Here is a 19,866-nt window from a genome sequence, read left to right as displayed (position 1 = left end):
GAATAGAAAACCCCACACTCCAACATATTGATATTATGGTCAGTTTTGATGTCTCATCTTAGAACTTATTTAAACTATCATTACTACTATTATAAATAAATGCAAACATTGTTTACACTGTTTGCTTACACTTGGATAAAGAATTAAACCAAGAATATGATTTCTTGGCATCTTTAATTTATAAAACAAATAGAGAGAACAACCCCACCCCCAGCTAATTTCTTCATGGAAACATGTGAAGAGAAAGCTCTTAACTCTGCCCCATATAGACCCACTGTTTGGCAATGCTTTGTTGATGTTTTCTCCATTTAGCTGCATGGCCTGGATGCTCTGAACATATTTTTAACACATCTAAACAATCACCATCCCAGGATCCACTTCACATTAGAAAAAGAAAACAACAACAACAGTCTCTCTCTCTCCTTCCTACATTTTAATTACATTCATTTTAATTCATGTTTACATTTTCTGTTTACAGAAAATCCACAAACAGTCCCTCCCATCACCATCAACAGTATGGAATTATTAAAACTTTATATAACAGGGTTAAAGTAATTAGATAACAATGCCTTCTCTGCTGAATTTGACCATCTTCAAAAAACCTTTTAGCCAATGGCTACGATTCATATCATATTCAAAAAAATGTTAAAATCCCTACCCATACACTTTCTCTCCCTCTCCAGAAGAGAGACTACACCAAAAACTATCACTAATGCTATCACTGAGGAGCAGGAGGTATTTGAGGAAATAAATAACCTTGATGTTAATAAGGTGATAGGATTTGATGACATATCACCACACATCTTAAGGGAATGTTCCAGAGAACTGGCAGTAGCATTGGCATGCCTGTTTAATCAGAGTTTTGCAACAGCACAGGTTCCAAGGGAGTGGAAGGAGGGTAAAAACTGTTCCACTGCATAAAGGCAGTGATAAGGCTGTAGCTTCAAATTATAGGCCAGTCTGTATATCTGGAGTTGTGGTGAAGGTCCTGGAGAGATTGGTGAGAAGCAGGATACAGAAATGGTTGATAACATCAGTATTCTCTGTGATTATCAGCAGGGGTTTGTTAAGGGGAGATCATGTTTCACTAACTTATGTACTATAACAAGGTGACAAATATCCAGGACAAGATGCATATACAATGGTGTACTTGGATTTTGCAAAGGCTTTTGATAGACTGCTACATGACAAGCTCTTAAATTGGATCAGCGACTGGCTGTCAGATAGGTATCAGAAAGTTGTATATGGGGGTGCAGTATCTCGAAAGAGAAAGGTCACCAGTGGTATGCAACAGGGGTCAGTTTTGGGGCCATTGTTGTTCAATTTGTGTGTTAATGATATTGGGTCGGGTTTAACTAGTGATATCCGACTGTTTGCGAATGATGCAAAACTGGGGAGAGCAATTCACAGTCATGCTGATGTTAAAGCCTTACAAGAGGACTTGAATAGATTGCATGAATTGGCAGGTAATTGGAACTGTAAGGTTTTGAGATTTGGTAAGCAATGATGGGATGGGATGGGATGCAAAGTAAACACTTGGTGGGGAAACTTTAACAGAATTAGAGGAGATGAGAGATCTAGGAGTGATGGTGGACAAGGACCTGAAATTTAGGGAGCCACATTGCACAAGTTGTGAAGACATCACATCAAATAATGGTAATGATGCAGAGAACCCTGACATGCATAAATAGAGACATTATGATTCCATTGTATAAGGCCTTGATCAGACCTCATATGGATTATTGTGCACAGATTTGGTAACCGGGTTTTCATGGTGACGAGGATATGTTGGAAAGGGCACAGAGAAGATTCACAAAGGTAGTCAGTGGTCTTTGGAATGTAGAGTATGAGGACAGATTGAGAGAATGTAAGTTGCAGAGCCTTGTGAAGAGGGGGGGGGGATATGATTGAGAAATAAACTGGACAGGGGTTGTTGTCAGGTAAACATGGAAAAGATTTTTCATAGAATGGGAGAGGGGAGTAGAACGAGAAGCCATTGCTGGAAACTGTATAAGGAGGGTGTGAGCAAAGGAGTGAGAAGCAGGTTCTTTGCATGGAGGGTGGTTGGTGAGTGGAATGCATTGCCTAAGTGTGTTGTAGATGTGGACACATTGAATTAGTTTAAGACTCAGTTGGATGAGCATTGTATGCAATAGTGAGTACCTCCCATGATGAGTCTCTGACTCCATGGAAGTCAAATGTTGATAATAATAATTTCATATATCCAAGGCACATCTGTAAAACTAACAAAAATCTTCAAAAGAATACAACCTTTCAACTACTTATAGACATGTAAAAAATTACCACTCTTATCTGCTTCACCAAAGACCAGCTACAGTCTTTAGACCCTACCAGGTCTTTTGTAGTTGTAAACTATCCTACTATAGCCAAACAGGCAGGGCAGCTAACATCAGAGTTGCTGAACATAATTTCTTTCTCTTTCTTTCTTAATCTTTCCCTCTTTTACTTTTATGGTGTCGAGGTTTTCTATTCCATATAACTGCTAACGTTATATGCAGATAAGCTGGTTGTCGCTATGCCTCCTGGTGTATCCCCTGTCTATAGAAGCATTATGTTCTGAAGGCCGGTTTTCCTGTTTGCACAAGGAAAAACCCCAGATTAACTAGGGAGAAATACCCTGCAGTTCATGCCGAAAACTGGCTAACTTATCTATGTCTGAGAAAGATCCTAAGCTCCTCACGTCAGTGGCAGGAATCGAACCCAGGAACACTCCTTTCCCAGGTAGATGGTTGCGAAGTGCATAGCCACTCGGCTAACTGTGTAGACTGAACATAATGAATTGCTGATATAGAATATACCAACAAATCTTATGTTTTCTATTCCCTGATAATGGCAATTTGACTTTACCAAAATATAGGAAGTATTAATTGAATTTATTTTAGTTAATATAGTAGTCTATATTTTAATTTCCTTAAAATGTTGCCACAAGGTGCTTTGACCTTATTAAATAAGAATCTCCAGATGAGAGAAAGATGTAAAAAGTTTTTTTACCTTGGGTATAATATATGTTAAAGATACCAAGTAATTTTATAACCTTGGTTTTAATCTGAGCAATAAATAAAAAATGTTATATTCAGGCAATGACAATCAAGGAAAGGAAGGAGTAGCCATAGTATTCAACACAAAATACAAGGCTAATCTTCTTGAATGGCAGTCAGTCTCAAGTAGAGTAATGTGGGCAACTATGAGAATGGGGAACTGGACAATGAGACTTATTTGTGCCTATGGTCCCACAGAAGGTTCTACTAAGGTAGAAGTGGAGGAATTTTTTGATGCTTTAGAAAAAGCAACTGACACAATGAAAAAGGAAAAGTTGGTCCTTGTTGAGGATCTAAATAGCAGAGTAGGAAATGATTGTGAGACATACAAAAAAAATATTTTGGAAAAATTTGGAGAAAAGAGCAAAGCTAAGAATAATGGCAAATATCTGTTGGATTTCTGCTCAGAACATGGACTGGTTATTACTAACACCATGTTCCAACATAAAAATGTGCACAAAAACACATGGAGAGAAGAGGCTAGGAATAAGAAAAGTCTCATTGACTATGTTATTGTTGATAGTGATGTTTTCTCCCTAGTGCAGGACACCAGGGTGTACAGAGGATTTGAAATTGGAAGTGATCACTATTTAGTCTTGAGCAGGAAAAAATTGAATTTCATATTGAAAAGAATAACATGTAAGAAAGTTTTAAAGCGAATAAAAGTTGAGCAGCTCTCAGACGTGAACTGTAGACTAAAATACAGAAAGATTATTGAAAAGAAAATGAAAGAGTGTGAGAACAGGAATCAGACCTTGGAGATTCAGTGGCAAACTCTGAAGAAAACATTGATTGATTCTGCCAGAGAGGCATGTGGTGAGGTTGTGTGCAAGGATAAAAAAAATCAGAACTCCCTGGTGGACACAGGACGTTAAAGAGGCAGTGAAGGAAAAGAAGAAAGCATATCAAAAGTTCCTGGCAAATAAGTCGGCTTTTACTCTTACAGAATACAGAGACAAATGTAAGAAAGCTAAACAGTGTGTAAAACTAGCTAAACAAAAGTCATGGGAGGACTTTGGCAAGAATATAGAAAATAAATATCAAGAAGGTGGGAAAATATTCTGGAGGTTGTTGAAGAAGCTTAGGAATAGAGGAAAGAGTGCTGTAAAAGGAGTTAGAGATGATAAAGGTGACATGAAAATGGGAGAAAAAGATATCCTTGAAGTATGGAGTAAATACTTTGAAAAACTGCTAAATGAAACAAGCAGTGATGACAGCATAGTGATAAAAAAACACTGACCAGGCATGCAGTCAGGAATACATATCCATACTTGAAGTAAAAAAAAGCCATCAAAGGCTTGAAATGTGGAAAGGCAGCAGGAGTAGATGATATTTGACCAGAAATGCTGAAGTATGGTGGTATGAAAGTCTTACAGTGGCTGCATTGCATAGTTCATAAAGCCTGGACAGAGGGACGAATTCCTGATGATTGGAGTAGAGCTCTCATAGTACCCATATATAAAAAGGGAAATAAAACTGAATGTGAGAATTATAGAGGTATTTCCCTACTGAGTGTTCCTGATAAGATCTATGGAAGTATACTTGAGAAACGGTTGAGAAGAATTGTGGAAGAAAAGCTTGGTGAAGAACAAGCTGGATTCAGGCCAAATAGAGGCTGTCAGGATCAGATCTTCACTTTACGACAAATGGTCGAGAAAGCATTTAAGTTTTGTCGATTTGGAAAAGGCATATGACAAGGTGCCAGGAGAGAAGCTATTCAATACGCTACAGTTATGTGGTGTCAATGGGGCATTATATCAAGCAATACTTAGTCTTTATTTGAGTTGTAAGTCAGCAGTTAAATTGAAGGAAGTACAGGAAGATGGTTTAATGTTAAATCTGGTGTGAGACAAGGATGTACATTATCCCCTCTGTTATTCATTATCTATATGGATCACATTATGAAGGAAAGTGGTATTAAACCTGATATCAAAATTGGAGATGTTAATGTCAGCTCTTTGCTTTATGCGGATGATGTTATACTTCTAAATAAATCCGCTACAAGTCTGCAAGATTCTCTGACTAAATTGAAAAGCTGTTGTAATAGATATGGTATGAAGGTCAGCAATAAAAAGACAAAGACAATGAAAATAGGCAGAATCATTGAAAATGTCAACTGTGTTGTGAATGGAGAACCTGTGGAACAAGTAAAACATTTCAGCTACTTAAGCACGATTTTTATTGAAGATGGTAAATTAAATATAGAAATAGACAACAGAATCAGCAAAGCTGGTATGGTGGGAAGTCAATTGAATAAATTCATATGGAATAAGAGAGAAATTAGTCGGAACACTAAATTAGCTGTATACAAGGTAAATCTGAGAGCTGGGTCAGAAGTAAAACACTTGACCTAAGACTAGAGACCGCAGATATGAGAGTCCTGAGAAAGATTAGAGGTATGAACAGATGGTATCAATGGCAATATCATATTAAAAATGAGGATATTAGGAAAGAACTTGACATTGTCAGCATCCAGGAATGCCTTAGCAGAGCTAATCTCAGGTGGTATGGTCACTTAAATAGAATGGGAGAGGAAAGATTAGCAAAACAAGTGTTCTCTGTCAGGTTGGCAGGAAAACGACCCAGAGGAAGACCAAGATATAGGTGGACTGATATGGTACAAAGTGCCTTAGAGGATAGAAATATAAGATCTGATAATGTTGGAGTCTTGACAAGTAACAGACTGATTTGGAGGAAAATTGTAGATAGGAAGTTAGTAATGATGTAATTTTTTCATGTAGTACTGTCATATCCTGTACACCCATTGAGGGTACATGGCAGGAATTTGATGATGATGATGATGGTTTTAATCCTTTTTTCCAAGTAAGCAAACAGACAAGTAAGTCAAGTTTGCACCTGAACGTGGTTCAAGACTTATGGTGGTGGTGGAACACCAAGGCACCTCGTGGTAAAGATCGATTAAGTTCTGATCACTTTCCTTAGTATTTCCCATAAATGTAAAACACATCTCCTAGGAGATGTGTTTTAGCAGAGTATATAAGTTATTTTTGCTATAACCCTTTGATATTAATTTGGTCTGGGTAGTCACCTCCCACCATAATGTAATAACAGCATCCATTTCCTAGGAAATGTGTTTTATATTATGGAAAATACCAAGAATAGCGATCAGAACTTGACCACCTTTGCTGCGAGTTGCCCGAGTTTGTACTACATACTTGGACTACATGCATTAGGACGTAGTCCAAGTACGTGCATTAGCTCACGCTAGTAGTCGCCGATACTTTTATAGTTTACTATACTATATTCAGCATGAAACTCTCTGATTCCAATCTTTGAGTTTCTTATTCGGTTTTAAAACAATGTGGGATTTAATATCCCTTTAATTTAAATAATGTTTATATTGCCGAAATCAAGCCTATTGGCACTTTATATTTAAGTAAATAAATATGAAAGATTTCCTTGAATCTGCTTTTGCTTTATAGAACTGTCCTAACCTCAGCAAATTTGGTTGCATGAATCTGTCTCAAATTTGGGAAGCTGTCATCTTCTGCACTTCAGCAAAACAGATTCAACCAGTTCAGTCAAAATATTCTTAATGTTACATAAATAATGAAAATTATAAATAAAATTTGTGTGTTATTATTATGATGAAAATATCATTTTACATAGGGGTGTACATCACTATAATAATCACTAAATTATTGAATTAAGCCATTCAGTTTTTGAAATGCCATGACCTCATGTGCAATCATGAACACGAGTCACTGGACAGCCTGTCCACGTGGTTAGCCTAGTGACTTTGCACTTCACAACCATATGCCTGGGGAAGGAGTGTCCTGGGTTCGATTCCTGCCGCCAACGTGAGGAGCTTAAGGATCTTTCTCAGCCATAGCCAAGTTAGCCGGTCTTGGGTGTGGACAGCATGGTTTTTCCCCTAGTTTATATGGGGTTTTTCATCCCGCAAGCAGTCAAACCGGCCCAGTGAACACACACGGATCTACAGCCATAAAATACTTAACCCCCCCATGAGGGGGGGCTCAACTCGCCCCAATAGTGACGGGGGAGAAAAGGGAGGAAACTCCATATGAATAAATAAATAAAACTGGACAGCCTCAAATTTGGTCACCCCTTGTGTTCGAAGTTCTGTGTCACTGTCACTTGACTCGGAGCTCATATTTGTGGTGAGATCTGCTTCCTCTTGTTCTGGATCACTGTCTGCCCAGTCATCCAATTCAGATCTTTCATTATCGAGTATTTCCTGAAGCATTTTTTCCAATTCAGACGTTCAGTCAAGAACTGTTTTACACCCCTGCTTTGGGCATCACTTGGTCCTGGTCTGTCCATGATGACAGAGAACTTCAAACTAATCTCTCAGGGTCACAAGAAGAGAGGCGTGACTCCTTTATATTGTTTAGATTGGAGCAACCAGAGTTATGATGCCGTGATGTAATATGAACATGTGCGATAATACGTGATGCAGCTGATGGGCAGGCTTTACCATAGGCTAATATTAATTCCCTTTTTTATTGATAAAAGTCAACCATCCTCATTGATGATGAAACTGAAGGTTCAAATTTAACTACAGTACAATCTGATTATGAATTTCGAGCATATATTATTATTTTCAGAATTTTTAATTTAGCGATGTAAATATATGATTTTTAGTGGAACCTGTGGCGTAGTAATTAAATAATAAAGTGACGTAAAAACCACAGTGAAATCTTTAATTAGTAAAAAAAAACAAAAAAAACTTTCCATCATTAAAAAGTTAATGGAATCAAATGATTACAACTCCAATCAAATCCAACAGATGCTTGACTCTTATGTTCCAACACCTACAGTTTCTTCAACAGTCCACAGAGTTCCTATTCCGTACATTCCAGCAATCTCAGAACCTATAGGTAGAATTCTGAAAAGTATCAACTGATTCCAACATATATTCCTATCAACAAAATTTCTTCTTTATTACCGTCTACAAAGGGTAAACTGTCTTCTCTATCTTTGGCTGGCGTTTACCAAATACCTTGCGAATGCGACATCTCTTATTTTGGACAAACAGGCCTTTCTTTGGAAAAAAGAATAAAAGAACATCAATATTATATTGATTATAACAAACCTCTGAAGTCTGGTCTGGCGCAGCACAGTATTGACTCTACTCATGGTGTCCAGTGGGACAAAGCAGTTCTCCTTCTCCTCCATAGATGCAGATTCAAATATGAACGCTTATCCAAAGAAAGTTGTGAAACTATCTTACACCGACCGAATTTAAATAGAAATGACTGTATGTCTCTCTCAAAGATCTCGGAGACTTTTATCTTATGTAAAAAACCATTTATCTTAATAGATTAAATTTGTTATTTCTATTATTTCCTAGCACACGGTAACAATTGTATTTTAATAGGTGATCCACCGAACGTTTGCCTGTATTCCATTCCTATTACTGTTACAGCACTAAAGATGTACTATTATTTTTAGTATGAAATATCTGTCTTTTTACTAATTAAAGATTTCATTGTGGTTTTTACGTGTTACTTTATTATTTGATGTAAATATATATCGATGGGATTCTAGGTTCATGCATGATCGATGTATATTTACATTGATAGGACTCAGTGTTAAAGAATATTTATTAGTATAAATGCTCTTTATAAGCATTATTCACTCCATCTTTAAAGATTAATTTGTTGGTGAATATGGTGTACCAGCACACATCAGGATGGACACCAACTCATTTGTACTCATGATTTGCCCTTTTGAAGTACTGTGCTACAAATACCTAGTTTTGCCATAAATACTGTTGCAACTTCTGCACACCCTAGTGATGACAACAGAATTGTGAGAGCCTGGTTCCATTAGTGGTGCTGCGCACAGCCAACATGTGAATGTTTATCAGTCGAGAGAGAGAGTGAGATTGGCCTAGCTGTACAGGTTAACATGTAGTGGTAAGATTATGAGAACCATGTAGCTGTAATAGCATTTCACAAGATTAGAAATCAGCCACCTATGTTTTCGAAATGCAAAAAAACACTCGGGATCAATAGGATGTTTGTGTATTAGACTATTATCAGGCATTGCAGCCTGAAGGTGGATTTGGAACGAGCAGTGGCAGCGTTTCCATATTGGAAGTTGTGTGTGTGCCACCATCAGTATGTGTTCTGACAGACTTCTGGCATGCATGAAGGCAAAAGCGGGGACATTTCAAACATGAAATGCTGCTATATGTGTGTTATACATGTAGTTTGTATGTGCTGTAAGCTGTAAATGATTTACTGATAGAGTAAAGCTTTATACACTGTTCAAGTTTTAACAGTACACAGCATGCCTGTTAAGTAATGAGACAACAATTATTATATCAAAACAAAACTATATTTGGAATTGTCAATTACACTGATTCAAAATAATCTCCAATTCCACACAATGTTTACATCTGTTGTACAGGTGTTTGAAGACACGATGGAAGTCCTGAACAGGAGCCTCCTTCAGTGTCTGGGTCACACTGCATTGGATTCCTCAGTATCACTGAAGCATTCCCCTTTCAAGGAATACTTCATCTTTAGGAAGAGGAAAAAGTCTGCAGCAGCCAAGTCTGGTGAATAGGAGGTGGGGTTTGATCACACAGACTTAGAAACTAGAAACTGCTTCGCAGGCAGTGCACTGGCGTGTTGTTCTGCAACAGAAACCAGTTGTTGTTGTTGTTGTGGAACAGTTTTTCCTTGATATGTTGTATGTGGTTGTACAGACGTTGCATTACTCCTCAATAATACTGGCCATTCACTGTGGTGTCCTCAGGAACAAATTTGCAGCAGATAATTCCAGCAGCATTGAGGTGTGTGTGGGGGGAAACAATGATCGTTGTCTTGACAATTGATTTTTGCAACCTGACTTTCTTCTGGCAAAGAGAAGACATTCCACCATTTCATGCTCTGGTGTTTCATTTCCAGATCAAACTGAAAACACCAACTTTCATCACCTGTGACAATTCTTTGCAACACATCACGATCTTGGTCAACTGCATGGATGAAATTTTGACGAAACCCAGTGCCAATGTGTGCAGCACAAACCTTGAATAAATCTTCCAGTTATGCATATCTCTTTCTAAGATTAATCTGGTCATTTCCTTACTGACACCAAGCTGTATAGTGATAGCCTAGTGGTTATTCGCCTGTCATGGGCAACAATTTTCCTAGCTTTCACCACATTTTCATTTGTATGTGCAGAAACTGGCCATCCATAGCATGATTCATCCTTCAGGGACTCCCTCACTCTTTAATTGTTGAAAACCAGCAGAATGCCTGTGCATGGTTCAGACAGTCATTGCTGTAAACTGAAACTGTTTTTAGGTCTTGGTACACTTCTGTGGCAATTTTTTCTAATTTACAGTAAATCGCAGCTCTTTGCTCCGTGATACAACTTCTGACATGCTCCACTCACACACTCTTACTTCAACAGTTGCCACACGAAAACTGCTGCATCACCCGACTCGAAAGTTTCACCTGCAATTACAACACACTCTAGTGGTCAAAACTATAAACATGTTTGTTACGTTGTTTTTTTACAGGCCATCCTGTGAATAAATCTCATTACTTAATGGGCACACTGTATTTATGACTAGACGTAGTATTGGAAAGTGCTTGTTACTTTCCAATACTACTTAGTCATTTTAGCAACTCCAAGCCATGTGGATATTCACTGACTGTTTGTTCCAGGACTGTTTTGTACAACTTGTAGTCTGTTATTTAAACTTCATGATTGTCACTTTCATATATAGTATCAAATGATCCAATTTCCCATAGATGATGATGTGCAAATGAGGTTGGGGTGTGTGTGTGTACACACATTATTAAAATACAGTTGTACCTTGGTCATATGGCACATTAGGTTCCAGACCACTGTCACATAGTGAATTTCATTTTGAAGTGAATCATTGTTTTTTTGTAAATGTAATGTTTTTTTTTTTTAATATTTTAATTAGTCATATGTGCAAAACTGATGTTTATAAAGTTTTTAAGTTATATGAGCTTCTCAAACAAGAACATTAAATAAATTGCCTTTTCTTTTCTCTGCATATTTTTCTGTAGTATGCATATTGGTTTAAAATATGGCTTGTTACTAAATTTATTATCTTAATTTTAATCTTAATAGGTTAATGGGTCTTCCTTTTGACCGAAACAAGTACTCTTACTTTGATTTTCTCCCATTATTAGCAGTAATAAATAATTATGAATAGTTTACAATTAACAATAAAACATCTACACGCAGAGAGAGAGAGAGATGCAGCATTCAACAACATTGCAAATAACCCGAGTCTACAAAACCTGTTGATTCAAAGAACCATAAGGTGGGGACCTGACTGTACTTATTCTTGAAATGGTTTAAAAAATCTTTAAAAATCCTAGCATCTCTGTAGTAACTAGGTTATTTTGCTCCAAATAAGTCATAACCCATTAATCATTTAATGATTTTATTAAGAGGATAGTTCAAATGTTCCCATTGTATTGCAAGTTGCATTGGTAATAGATGGTTTGATGTTCTGCATTACACTTCAAAACTATTGGGTTTTTTTATCATGAGAAGCAAAATTTATAGCTTATGAATTGTAATAAATTATTAGGTTTCTATAATATTTAAAAATTTTTCAATAATAGTATTTATTTTAAATTTATATACTGCACGTTCATGAAATGTTTTCAGTGTTATGCTTGTATATTTTTTATAAGAAATTTTATGACGTGATTAAATTGTAGTTTATGTAAATATACGTAGGCTGCTCGATAAGTAATAAGACTATATTTATACAGAAAACAGAGTACCTTTAATCGTCATCATTTACATGGTCTTTTTCGAAGTAACTACCGTGAGACGCAATGCATTTGTCCCAACGTTGCGTCCACTTCTTAAACACATGTGAAAGTCCGTTTTTTGAGAGTTCTTTCAAAACCGCCTCCGCAGCTTTTACACATGCTTTGTTGCTTTTGAAATGGCGGCCTCTTAGTGGTTTCTTGAGCTAAGGAAAAGGAAACAGCCAGAAATCGCACGGCGCGATTTCTGGCTGTGGTGTGGTGGGATATCTGTGTTGTTCTTCTGCAAAACGTCCACTACACAACCAGCAATATGTGGCCTTGCATTATCGTGGTGCAATAAGAAGCCATTCTTCAGCAGTGGATGCTTTCTTTTGACGTGCTTAATGATAATCGCTGCTGTGTTGATCATTGTCTCTGTGATGGATGTTGAAGGTCTTCCCTCACGTTCAAGATCTTCCACATTTTACCTTCCTTCCTTAAAAATTTTATGCCAGCGAAAAACACTTGCCCTCGACATTGCTTTATCATGGAAAGCTTCGCGTATCATGTTAAAAGTGTCTGATGCAGATTTTTGCAAACACACACAAAATTTAATCGCATAACACTGTTCCAAGGACGCTTCCATTTCGAAGACCGGTCGTGCCTTGTAGGCATGCCGAAACAAACTTGCGTTTAGTCACGTGACACTCTGACATATCAGCCCATATACGCCATCTATCAACCTCTTTTGTTAATATAGACAGCAACATTTCTTTATTCCACAGAAATTAATATTGTGATGAGTGGTTTCGCCACAGCAAAATTAGTTTTATTACTTATTCAACAGCCCACGTATTTAGAAAAGCAATTTATATATTATCTATGTTGATGTTTTTGCTTTTAGAATATCACTAGATAGTACAGACAAGGAAGGACAGCATGTCACTCAAGACCCTATAACTATAAATACTGGTTGCTTAGTTAGAGCTGTCGCATTTGGTTCTGCTACATCATCTCAGAGTCATTTATCATCACCAGCATTTTGGACTCGATTTAGTGTGTCTAAAGATTTAGTACTTGCCACTGGACATAGTAATGGCCGTATTCGGACATGGGATGTTTTCACAGGTAAATTTAGATACAAATGTTTATTTTTAGGTGCCTTCTACAAAATATATACATATTTATATAACTAAATTGCCTGGCTGGCCGAGTAGTTAGCATATCTGCTCTCCAGCCAAAAGGCTGTGGGATTGAATCCCGCCGTGGGCATGGATGTTTGCGATTGTCTGTGGAAATACTAGTGGTGGTAGTCTGCAGTAGATAGCATTGGTGTAGTTGTGGTCAGTTGGTGGATTGAATGGTGGGGACAGAGCTGTAGAACAGATGCCCTCTCTCTCAGTGAGTCTTTGGATTCCTGGAGGTGTCAAATAATAATAATAATAATAATTTAGTGTTATTTCTGCCTATTGGGAGTTATAAGACCAAAAGTGATGACTCAGTTATATCACCCATTCTCCTGTTATTATTATTAATACCAGACTTCTATGTAGTCAAAAGACCCTTCATGGGAGGTAAACATTGTTACATAAAGCCCATCAAACTGTGCTTTAAACTCATTCAGTGTATCTTCATTCACCACAATTCACTTCATTCATTAACCAGGCATTGTGGTGAATGATTGCATTTCACTTACCCACCACTCTTCATGCAAAGCCTGCTCCTTATGCCCCCTGCTCACTCCCTTCTTATACAGCTTCCAGGCATGTCCCCCTTGTTCAACTTCCTTCCTCTATTCTACAAAAAAATTTCTTCCACATTAACCTGGTAACAATCCTTTACCAACTTAAATGTCTTCTCAATCATATTCTCCTCTTTTCTTCCTATTCACAAGGCTTTGTAAACTACATTCCTGCAATCTGTCCTCATATCCCACATCTCAAAGACCAGTTATGACCTTGGTCGGTCTTCTCTGGACCCTTTCCAACATATCCTCATTACCATGAAACCAGGTGACCAAACCTATGTGAAGTAATCCATGCAAAGCATGATCAAGGCCTTATACAAGGGGAACCAGAACCTCTTTATTTCTACAAGTTAAGATCTTCTGCATCATTGGCATAATCTGATGTAATGTCCTCACATCTTGTGAAATATTTTATTATTATTATTATTTGACATCACCAGGGAGTCCAAAGACTCATCGAGGGAAGGCACCCGCTCTACAACTCTGTCACAACCACTCAATCCACCAACTGACCGCAACTACACCAATGCCATCTACCGCCAACCACCGCCACTGGCATTTCCACAGACAACACAAACATCCATTCCATGGCAGGATTTGAACCCGCAGCCTTTTGGCTGGAGAGCGGATATGCTAACCAATCAGCCAGCCAGACTGGCATATATGACCTCTGAACTTCAGATTCTTGTCCATCACTCCAAGGTTTCTTGTCTCCTCAATTTCCTCCAAAATTTCCCTACCAAGTGTATACCAAATTTCAGAACTTCACACATTCTAATTCCTTGGAACGTTCCCTTAAGACATGTGGTGATATGTCATCAAGTCCTATCACTTCATTGACAACTAACAAATATAACTCCTCATATACCTCTTGCTCACTTACCATTAAGTCTTCTCTCATTTCATTCTCTACACTTGAGCTTCTGATTTCACACTGAGGATGAAACATCCTGATAAACTGCTCTCTGAACACCTCAACTATGTCCTCTGCAGTAATCACCATTCTCCTACTTTCATCCATTAATCTTACCATAATCATCCTTCCTTCTTCTTGCCACATATTGAAAAGACTTGAGGATTTTTCTTGGTCTGATTTTCTAATTTCTGCTCATACACTTTTGTTGTCCTTATCAACTGAGTCACTCTCCTGACCTGCTTTTTATACTCTTCATGCAAGTGATTATTACCATTATTCATCTTGTGCTGTCTCCAAAGTGCCTTCTTCTTCTTCTTCTTCCAGATTTCATGCTTAATCCCCTCATTCATCTGTTTTACACCTACCTCATTCAACCTTTTGATCTTCAGAATACATTCACATATTGATGCTGTAATGTATTTCTTTGTTAGTGCCCAAGCGGCATTTATTTTCTTACCACTCAACTTCTCATTCCATGTCATAGCTCCAAGCTATCTCCTAAGCTTGACATATCACCAGCCTTGTAGTTCTTCCACATATATCATTTTCTCGCAGAAGTCTTCATATGGCTGGCCTGTTATCCTGTAAATAGACTGCATTATTTGTTATTCCTGTCTTAATCTTCCTCCATTTTATTTATATAGTTGTATTTAGTTATAGTCAAGTGTTGGAGAGCAAGAGAACAATATATTATATATAATTTTATGTTGGAGGTTTAATGGATTTTTTACAACACTCAAAAAGAATTAAAATAGAATTTAATACTTCCTATATTTCGTCCTAGTCAATAGGACATCTACGGGGATTACAAAGACAATTAATGTAACATGCACACAAAAACTTACAATACTAAGCTCAACCACGTGGGTGACACTAAAGTCCTATCTAGGTGGAGCGCCCTCTAAGGGCAGTAGTAGGCGGCCTGGAATGTAAGGTGGGACCTCTGGTGATGACTGTTTCCCAAATCTTCGGAAGCTTAATGCAACCGTATTTGTTAAGATTTGGTTGGTTTCTGAGAGCTGCTGCTACTTCTAAGAAAAGTCTCTCTTTCTTGAAGTATCATGGAAGAAAACCACATGGTGGTTTTCTTCCATGATACTCTGTGGGTGGTGTCCAAAACATGGTCAGCCAAGCCTGAATGGCCATAGTTGTGTTTAACGATGTACGACTTGTGTTCCTCCAGGCCAGCCTAGCATTACTACGCGAGCAAATCGCCTCTACTCGTGCCGCCCTCGCAGTGACGAACGCCGCCATTGGCTCCTTACATACGGAGCTCTCCACCGTTCTTAACCCTGAACTTTGGTCAATTCTCTCTGACATTTCGGAAACTTCCGCACAGAGAGAATTTCAGAAAATAAAAAACAAACACGTCAAGAAATACAACAACCTGGTTAAAGACAAACCACAACCACAAATTCAACCGCTCCAGACAGTAATAAACCTCTCGTCCAAAAGGCTCAACGATGATGCCGTCAGCGCCCTTTGCCTCGGCCGTAATTTTGCTGTTGCCCCGAAAGAAGTGCCGGTGCTCGATGTAATGGTTAACGTCGAACGGGGGATCGGTCGCTTACCGTCGGAGGTAGCCAACAACATCAGACTCGACGTAGCCAACATCCTCGTTCACTCCTCGCCTCCAAAAAGTAACTTATCTTATTCCCAACGCGTGGCTCTCCAGAAACTACGCAAAGAAAAAAGTATCGTCATCACCAGAGTGGATAAAGGTAATGCCACAGTTGTCCTTAATACCAGCGAATACAATCGTAAAATGAACATTATCCTCCGCGATCGCGCTACCTACATCCTGCTAGAACACGACCCCACAAAAACGCAAGTTAAGAAATTAAAAATCTTACTTAAAAAAGTAACCTCCTGGACCCCTGACGTCACGAAAAAACTTAAACCTTTCCGTTCCCGTCCCCCCCGATTATACGGTTTACCAAAAATCCACAAACCTAATTCCCCACTCAGGCCTATAGTAGATGCCACCAATGCACCTTGTTACAGACTGTCTAAACAGTTGGCCAACTCTCTGTCCCCTCTCACCGGAAATTCAGCTTCCTATATAAAAAACTCGACCCACTTTAAAGCCCTCACAGAAAATTTAACCTTGAATAATACAGACATATTAGTAAGCTTTGATATCTCCTCCTTGTTTACCAATATTCCCTTAACTGACACTTTATCTCTCTTAGAAAACGTTTTTCCCTCTGACATCTTAGATCTCTTTTCCTTTGCCATCAACTCTGGGTATTTCTCTTGGAATAACAAAATCTACTAGCAGATAGAGGGAACCGCCATGGGTTCCCCCCTCTCACCCCCCCCTTGCCAATTTCTATATGGAAGATTTCGAAAAACGAGCCATAGACTCAGCCCCACTCAAACCTTCTATCTGGCTAAGATATGTAGATGATGTGTTCTCTATTTGGCCTCATGGCCCAGACACGTTAGACTCTTTCCTCGGTCATCTCAATAGCCTACATCCAAGAATCCAGTTTACTATGGAAAAGGAAAAGAACAATTGTTTACCCTTCCTAGACACCTTAGTCAGGTGCCTGCCTAATGATACACTTGCCTTCACTGTATACAGAAAACCCACACACACAGGCAGATACATTCACAAACTCTCCCACCACCACCCCTCACAACAATATGGCATCATTAAAACCCTTACCAAGAGAGCCCACAATCTTTGTTCCAGTGGAACTGCCCTCACTACTGAGCTTAACCACATACACAGAACTTTCCTCTCCAATGGCTACAGCGAACACAGCATCAAAAAAATAATCAATTCCTCCCCCATTCCCTGTCCCTCTCGTCAACAAGATTTTAAAAATGCCATCACCATACCCTACATCCGTGGCACTTCGGAAAAAATAGCCAAGATACTAAAAAAGTATAACCTACACACAGCATATAAGCCCTACCGCAAACTGGCTACCCTTATCCGTTCTACGAAAGATCAGCTCCCTCCTCTCTCTCTGCCTGGAGTTTACAAAGTACCCTGTTCCTGTAAGCTTGCGTACTTTGGACAGACAGGCAGATCAGCATCCATTCGCCTGGAGGAACACAAGTCGTACATCGTTAAACACAACTATGGCCATTCAGGCTTGGCTGACCATGTTTTGGACACCACCCACAGAGTATCATGGAAGAAAACCACCATGCTCCACCACAGCAAATTCAAGAAAGAGAGACTTTTCTTAGAAGCAGCAGCAGCTCTCAGAAACCAACCAAATCTTAACAAATACAGTTGCATTAAGCTTCCGAAGATTTGGGAAACAGTCATCACCAGAGGTCCCACCTTACATTCCAGGCCGCCTACTACTGCCCTTAGAGGGCGCTCCACCTAGATAGGACTTTAGTGTCACCCACGTGGTTGGGCTTAGTATTGTAAGTTTTTGTGTGCATGTTACATTAATTGTCTTTGTAATCCCGTAGATGTCCTAGTGACTAGAACGAAATATAGGAAGTATTAAATTCTATTTTAATTCTTTTTGAGTGTTGTAAAAAATCCATTAAACCTCCAACATAATGTCTTCACAGCACTTAAGCCTCTACACAAGAATTCTCTATATAATTTTATTTTAGTTGGAATATTTCAGATTCATATCTGTGATGGTGCATTGACTTCAAAATCAGCATATCTTATCTACCAAATCTTCCTCTTCTTTCACTACGCGTTATTCCTGCTTCCTATGCAGGGTCTGCGTGTTACTTAGATGCGACTTCTTGTTAGTACCACTCCCAACCGACCTGTCGCCTAGCCTGCCGCTTGGGGGAATATATATTTTTGATGTAGAAGTCTATGCCTGAGGAAGATCCTCAAGTTCCTCACCTCTTCAACGGGAATCAAACCTGGGACACTCCTTCCCCAGGCATATGGTTGCGAAGCGCAAAGCCACTAAGTTAACCGCACAGACCAAAGGCACTATCTATATATATACAGTATATAGAAAAACTTATTTAAGTTAAGGGACATTATTACATCCCATATTGCTTCACAGCCGACTTCACATTTTTTTTTATTTATTATTTTAATAAATTAGCTTCATTATTTGTTAGATAATATCTTATCTACCAAATAATGACGCTAATTTATTAAAATAAAAAAATAAAAAAAATGAAATTTTTATATGTTTACACTAATAGATTTAATTTTGTATATTAAATATTTTTCTTTATCTCTATAAGGAGATCTGACATTCTCTATAGAATTAAAATGAGTAAATTCATTTCTAGCTATTCTTTATGTCTAGCTTTTTAATAAAAAAAATATAAAGAAAACTTTTTAGAAATTATGGACTTTACAACCATGTTATAAATAACTCTTTTATAACATAGTTGTAAAGCCCATAATTTCTAAAATTAATGCTGATCACCGTGTAACACTAAAAGAAAGGAATATAAAGGAAACATTCTCTCTCTGTATGTTAAATTCATTTCTGAAGGATAACATCGTGTACCATACAACACAAATTAAACAAAGTTCTGGAGTTTCATTTGATCATATGAGAACATCCTATCTTTATTCTTCTTTTTATTTTATTTTATTGTTTTTACTCATTCATTCATTCTGTCTTATCTCTTAAACTCCTTAGAATACTATAAAAGTAAAATTCTCACTTTACTAATATACTTGCATATGTCTTCTAATAAGCAGGTTCCCTTAAACACATCTTCATGCCTTTGTGTCTATGCTGAAGTAGGCATGAATAATATTATTTTCATGCTATAATACTTATAATTGAGCATCTTTAAAATAAAGAACAGATATGAAATTTCTTATAAAAGAAAAGGGAGTTGGACAGGGAGATGCCAATTCACCTAAAATTTTTTTAAAAACCTGGATTGGAAAAATAGAGATATTATGATAAATGGAGAAAGAACTAAATCACTTATGATTTGATGGTGATGCTGTTCTTTTAGGAAAGTCTGCAGAAGAATTTTAACAAATGATCACTGAATTGAATGCAGAAAGTAAAAAAGAAAGGACTAAATATAAACAAAGACAAAACAAAAATAATATATAATAAATACATTACCAAAAGGCCAGTACAAATGGAATACCAGGAAATTGATATGGTAATCTCTTATGTTGCCTATGGCAAAAGATCACAGTAAATGGTGACTGTAAAGAAGAAATTTTACTTTGAATTCAACTTGGTTGGATAACCTTTGGAAAATAATGTGAAGTACTCACAAGAAACATCCCAATATGGATTAAAAGAAAAATATGCAACAGAATTATACCTCTGGTCATGACATATAGAAATGAAACATCGACTTTGATTAAAAAATTGACCAACAAGTTGAGGATTACCCAGAGGAAAATAGGAAAAATCATTACTCAGTATTACCATTCTAGGTAGAAAGTGCAATACTTGGGTCAGAGCTCAGACTAGA

At 37.8% G+C, this 19,866-nt stretch overlaps 1 protein-coding gene across 5 annotated transcripts in view; it reads left to right on the top strand.

Annotated features, from left to right (window-relative positions):
• LOC150102005 (WD repeat and SOCS box-containing protein 1-like) overlaps nt 1-19,866 on the top strand; it is a 269,640-nt gene that overhangs the window by 97,830 nt on the left and 151,944 nt on the right. For all 5 annotated transcript variants that reach the window (XR_016549016.1, XR_016549015.1, XM_090400168.1 and 2 more), the window contains one exon: nt 12,705-12,928. Coding sequence is in view for 3 of the 5 variants with exons in the window: in XM_090400168.1 (XP_090256294.1) it covers nt 12,705-12,928 (224 nt within the window). In the remaining 2 variants the exon portion in view is untranslated. The remainder of the gene's footprint in view (nt 1-12,704; nt 12,929-19,866) is intronic.

This window comes from Typopeltis vanoorti, chromosome 11 (genome assembly GCF_054136105.1).
Source record: "Typopeltis vanoorti isolate ZY-2024b chromosome 11, IOZ_Tvanoo_1.0, whole genome shotgun sequence".
In the NCBI taxonomy this organism is placed as follows: Eukaryota; Metazoa; Arthropoda; class Arachnida; order Uropygi; family Thelyphonidae; genus Typopeltis; species Typopeltis vanoorti.
Note: the sequence above shows the minus strand (reverse complement) of the source record. Positions and strands in the feature narration are given on the sequence as shown.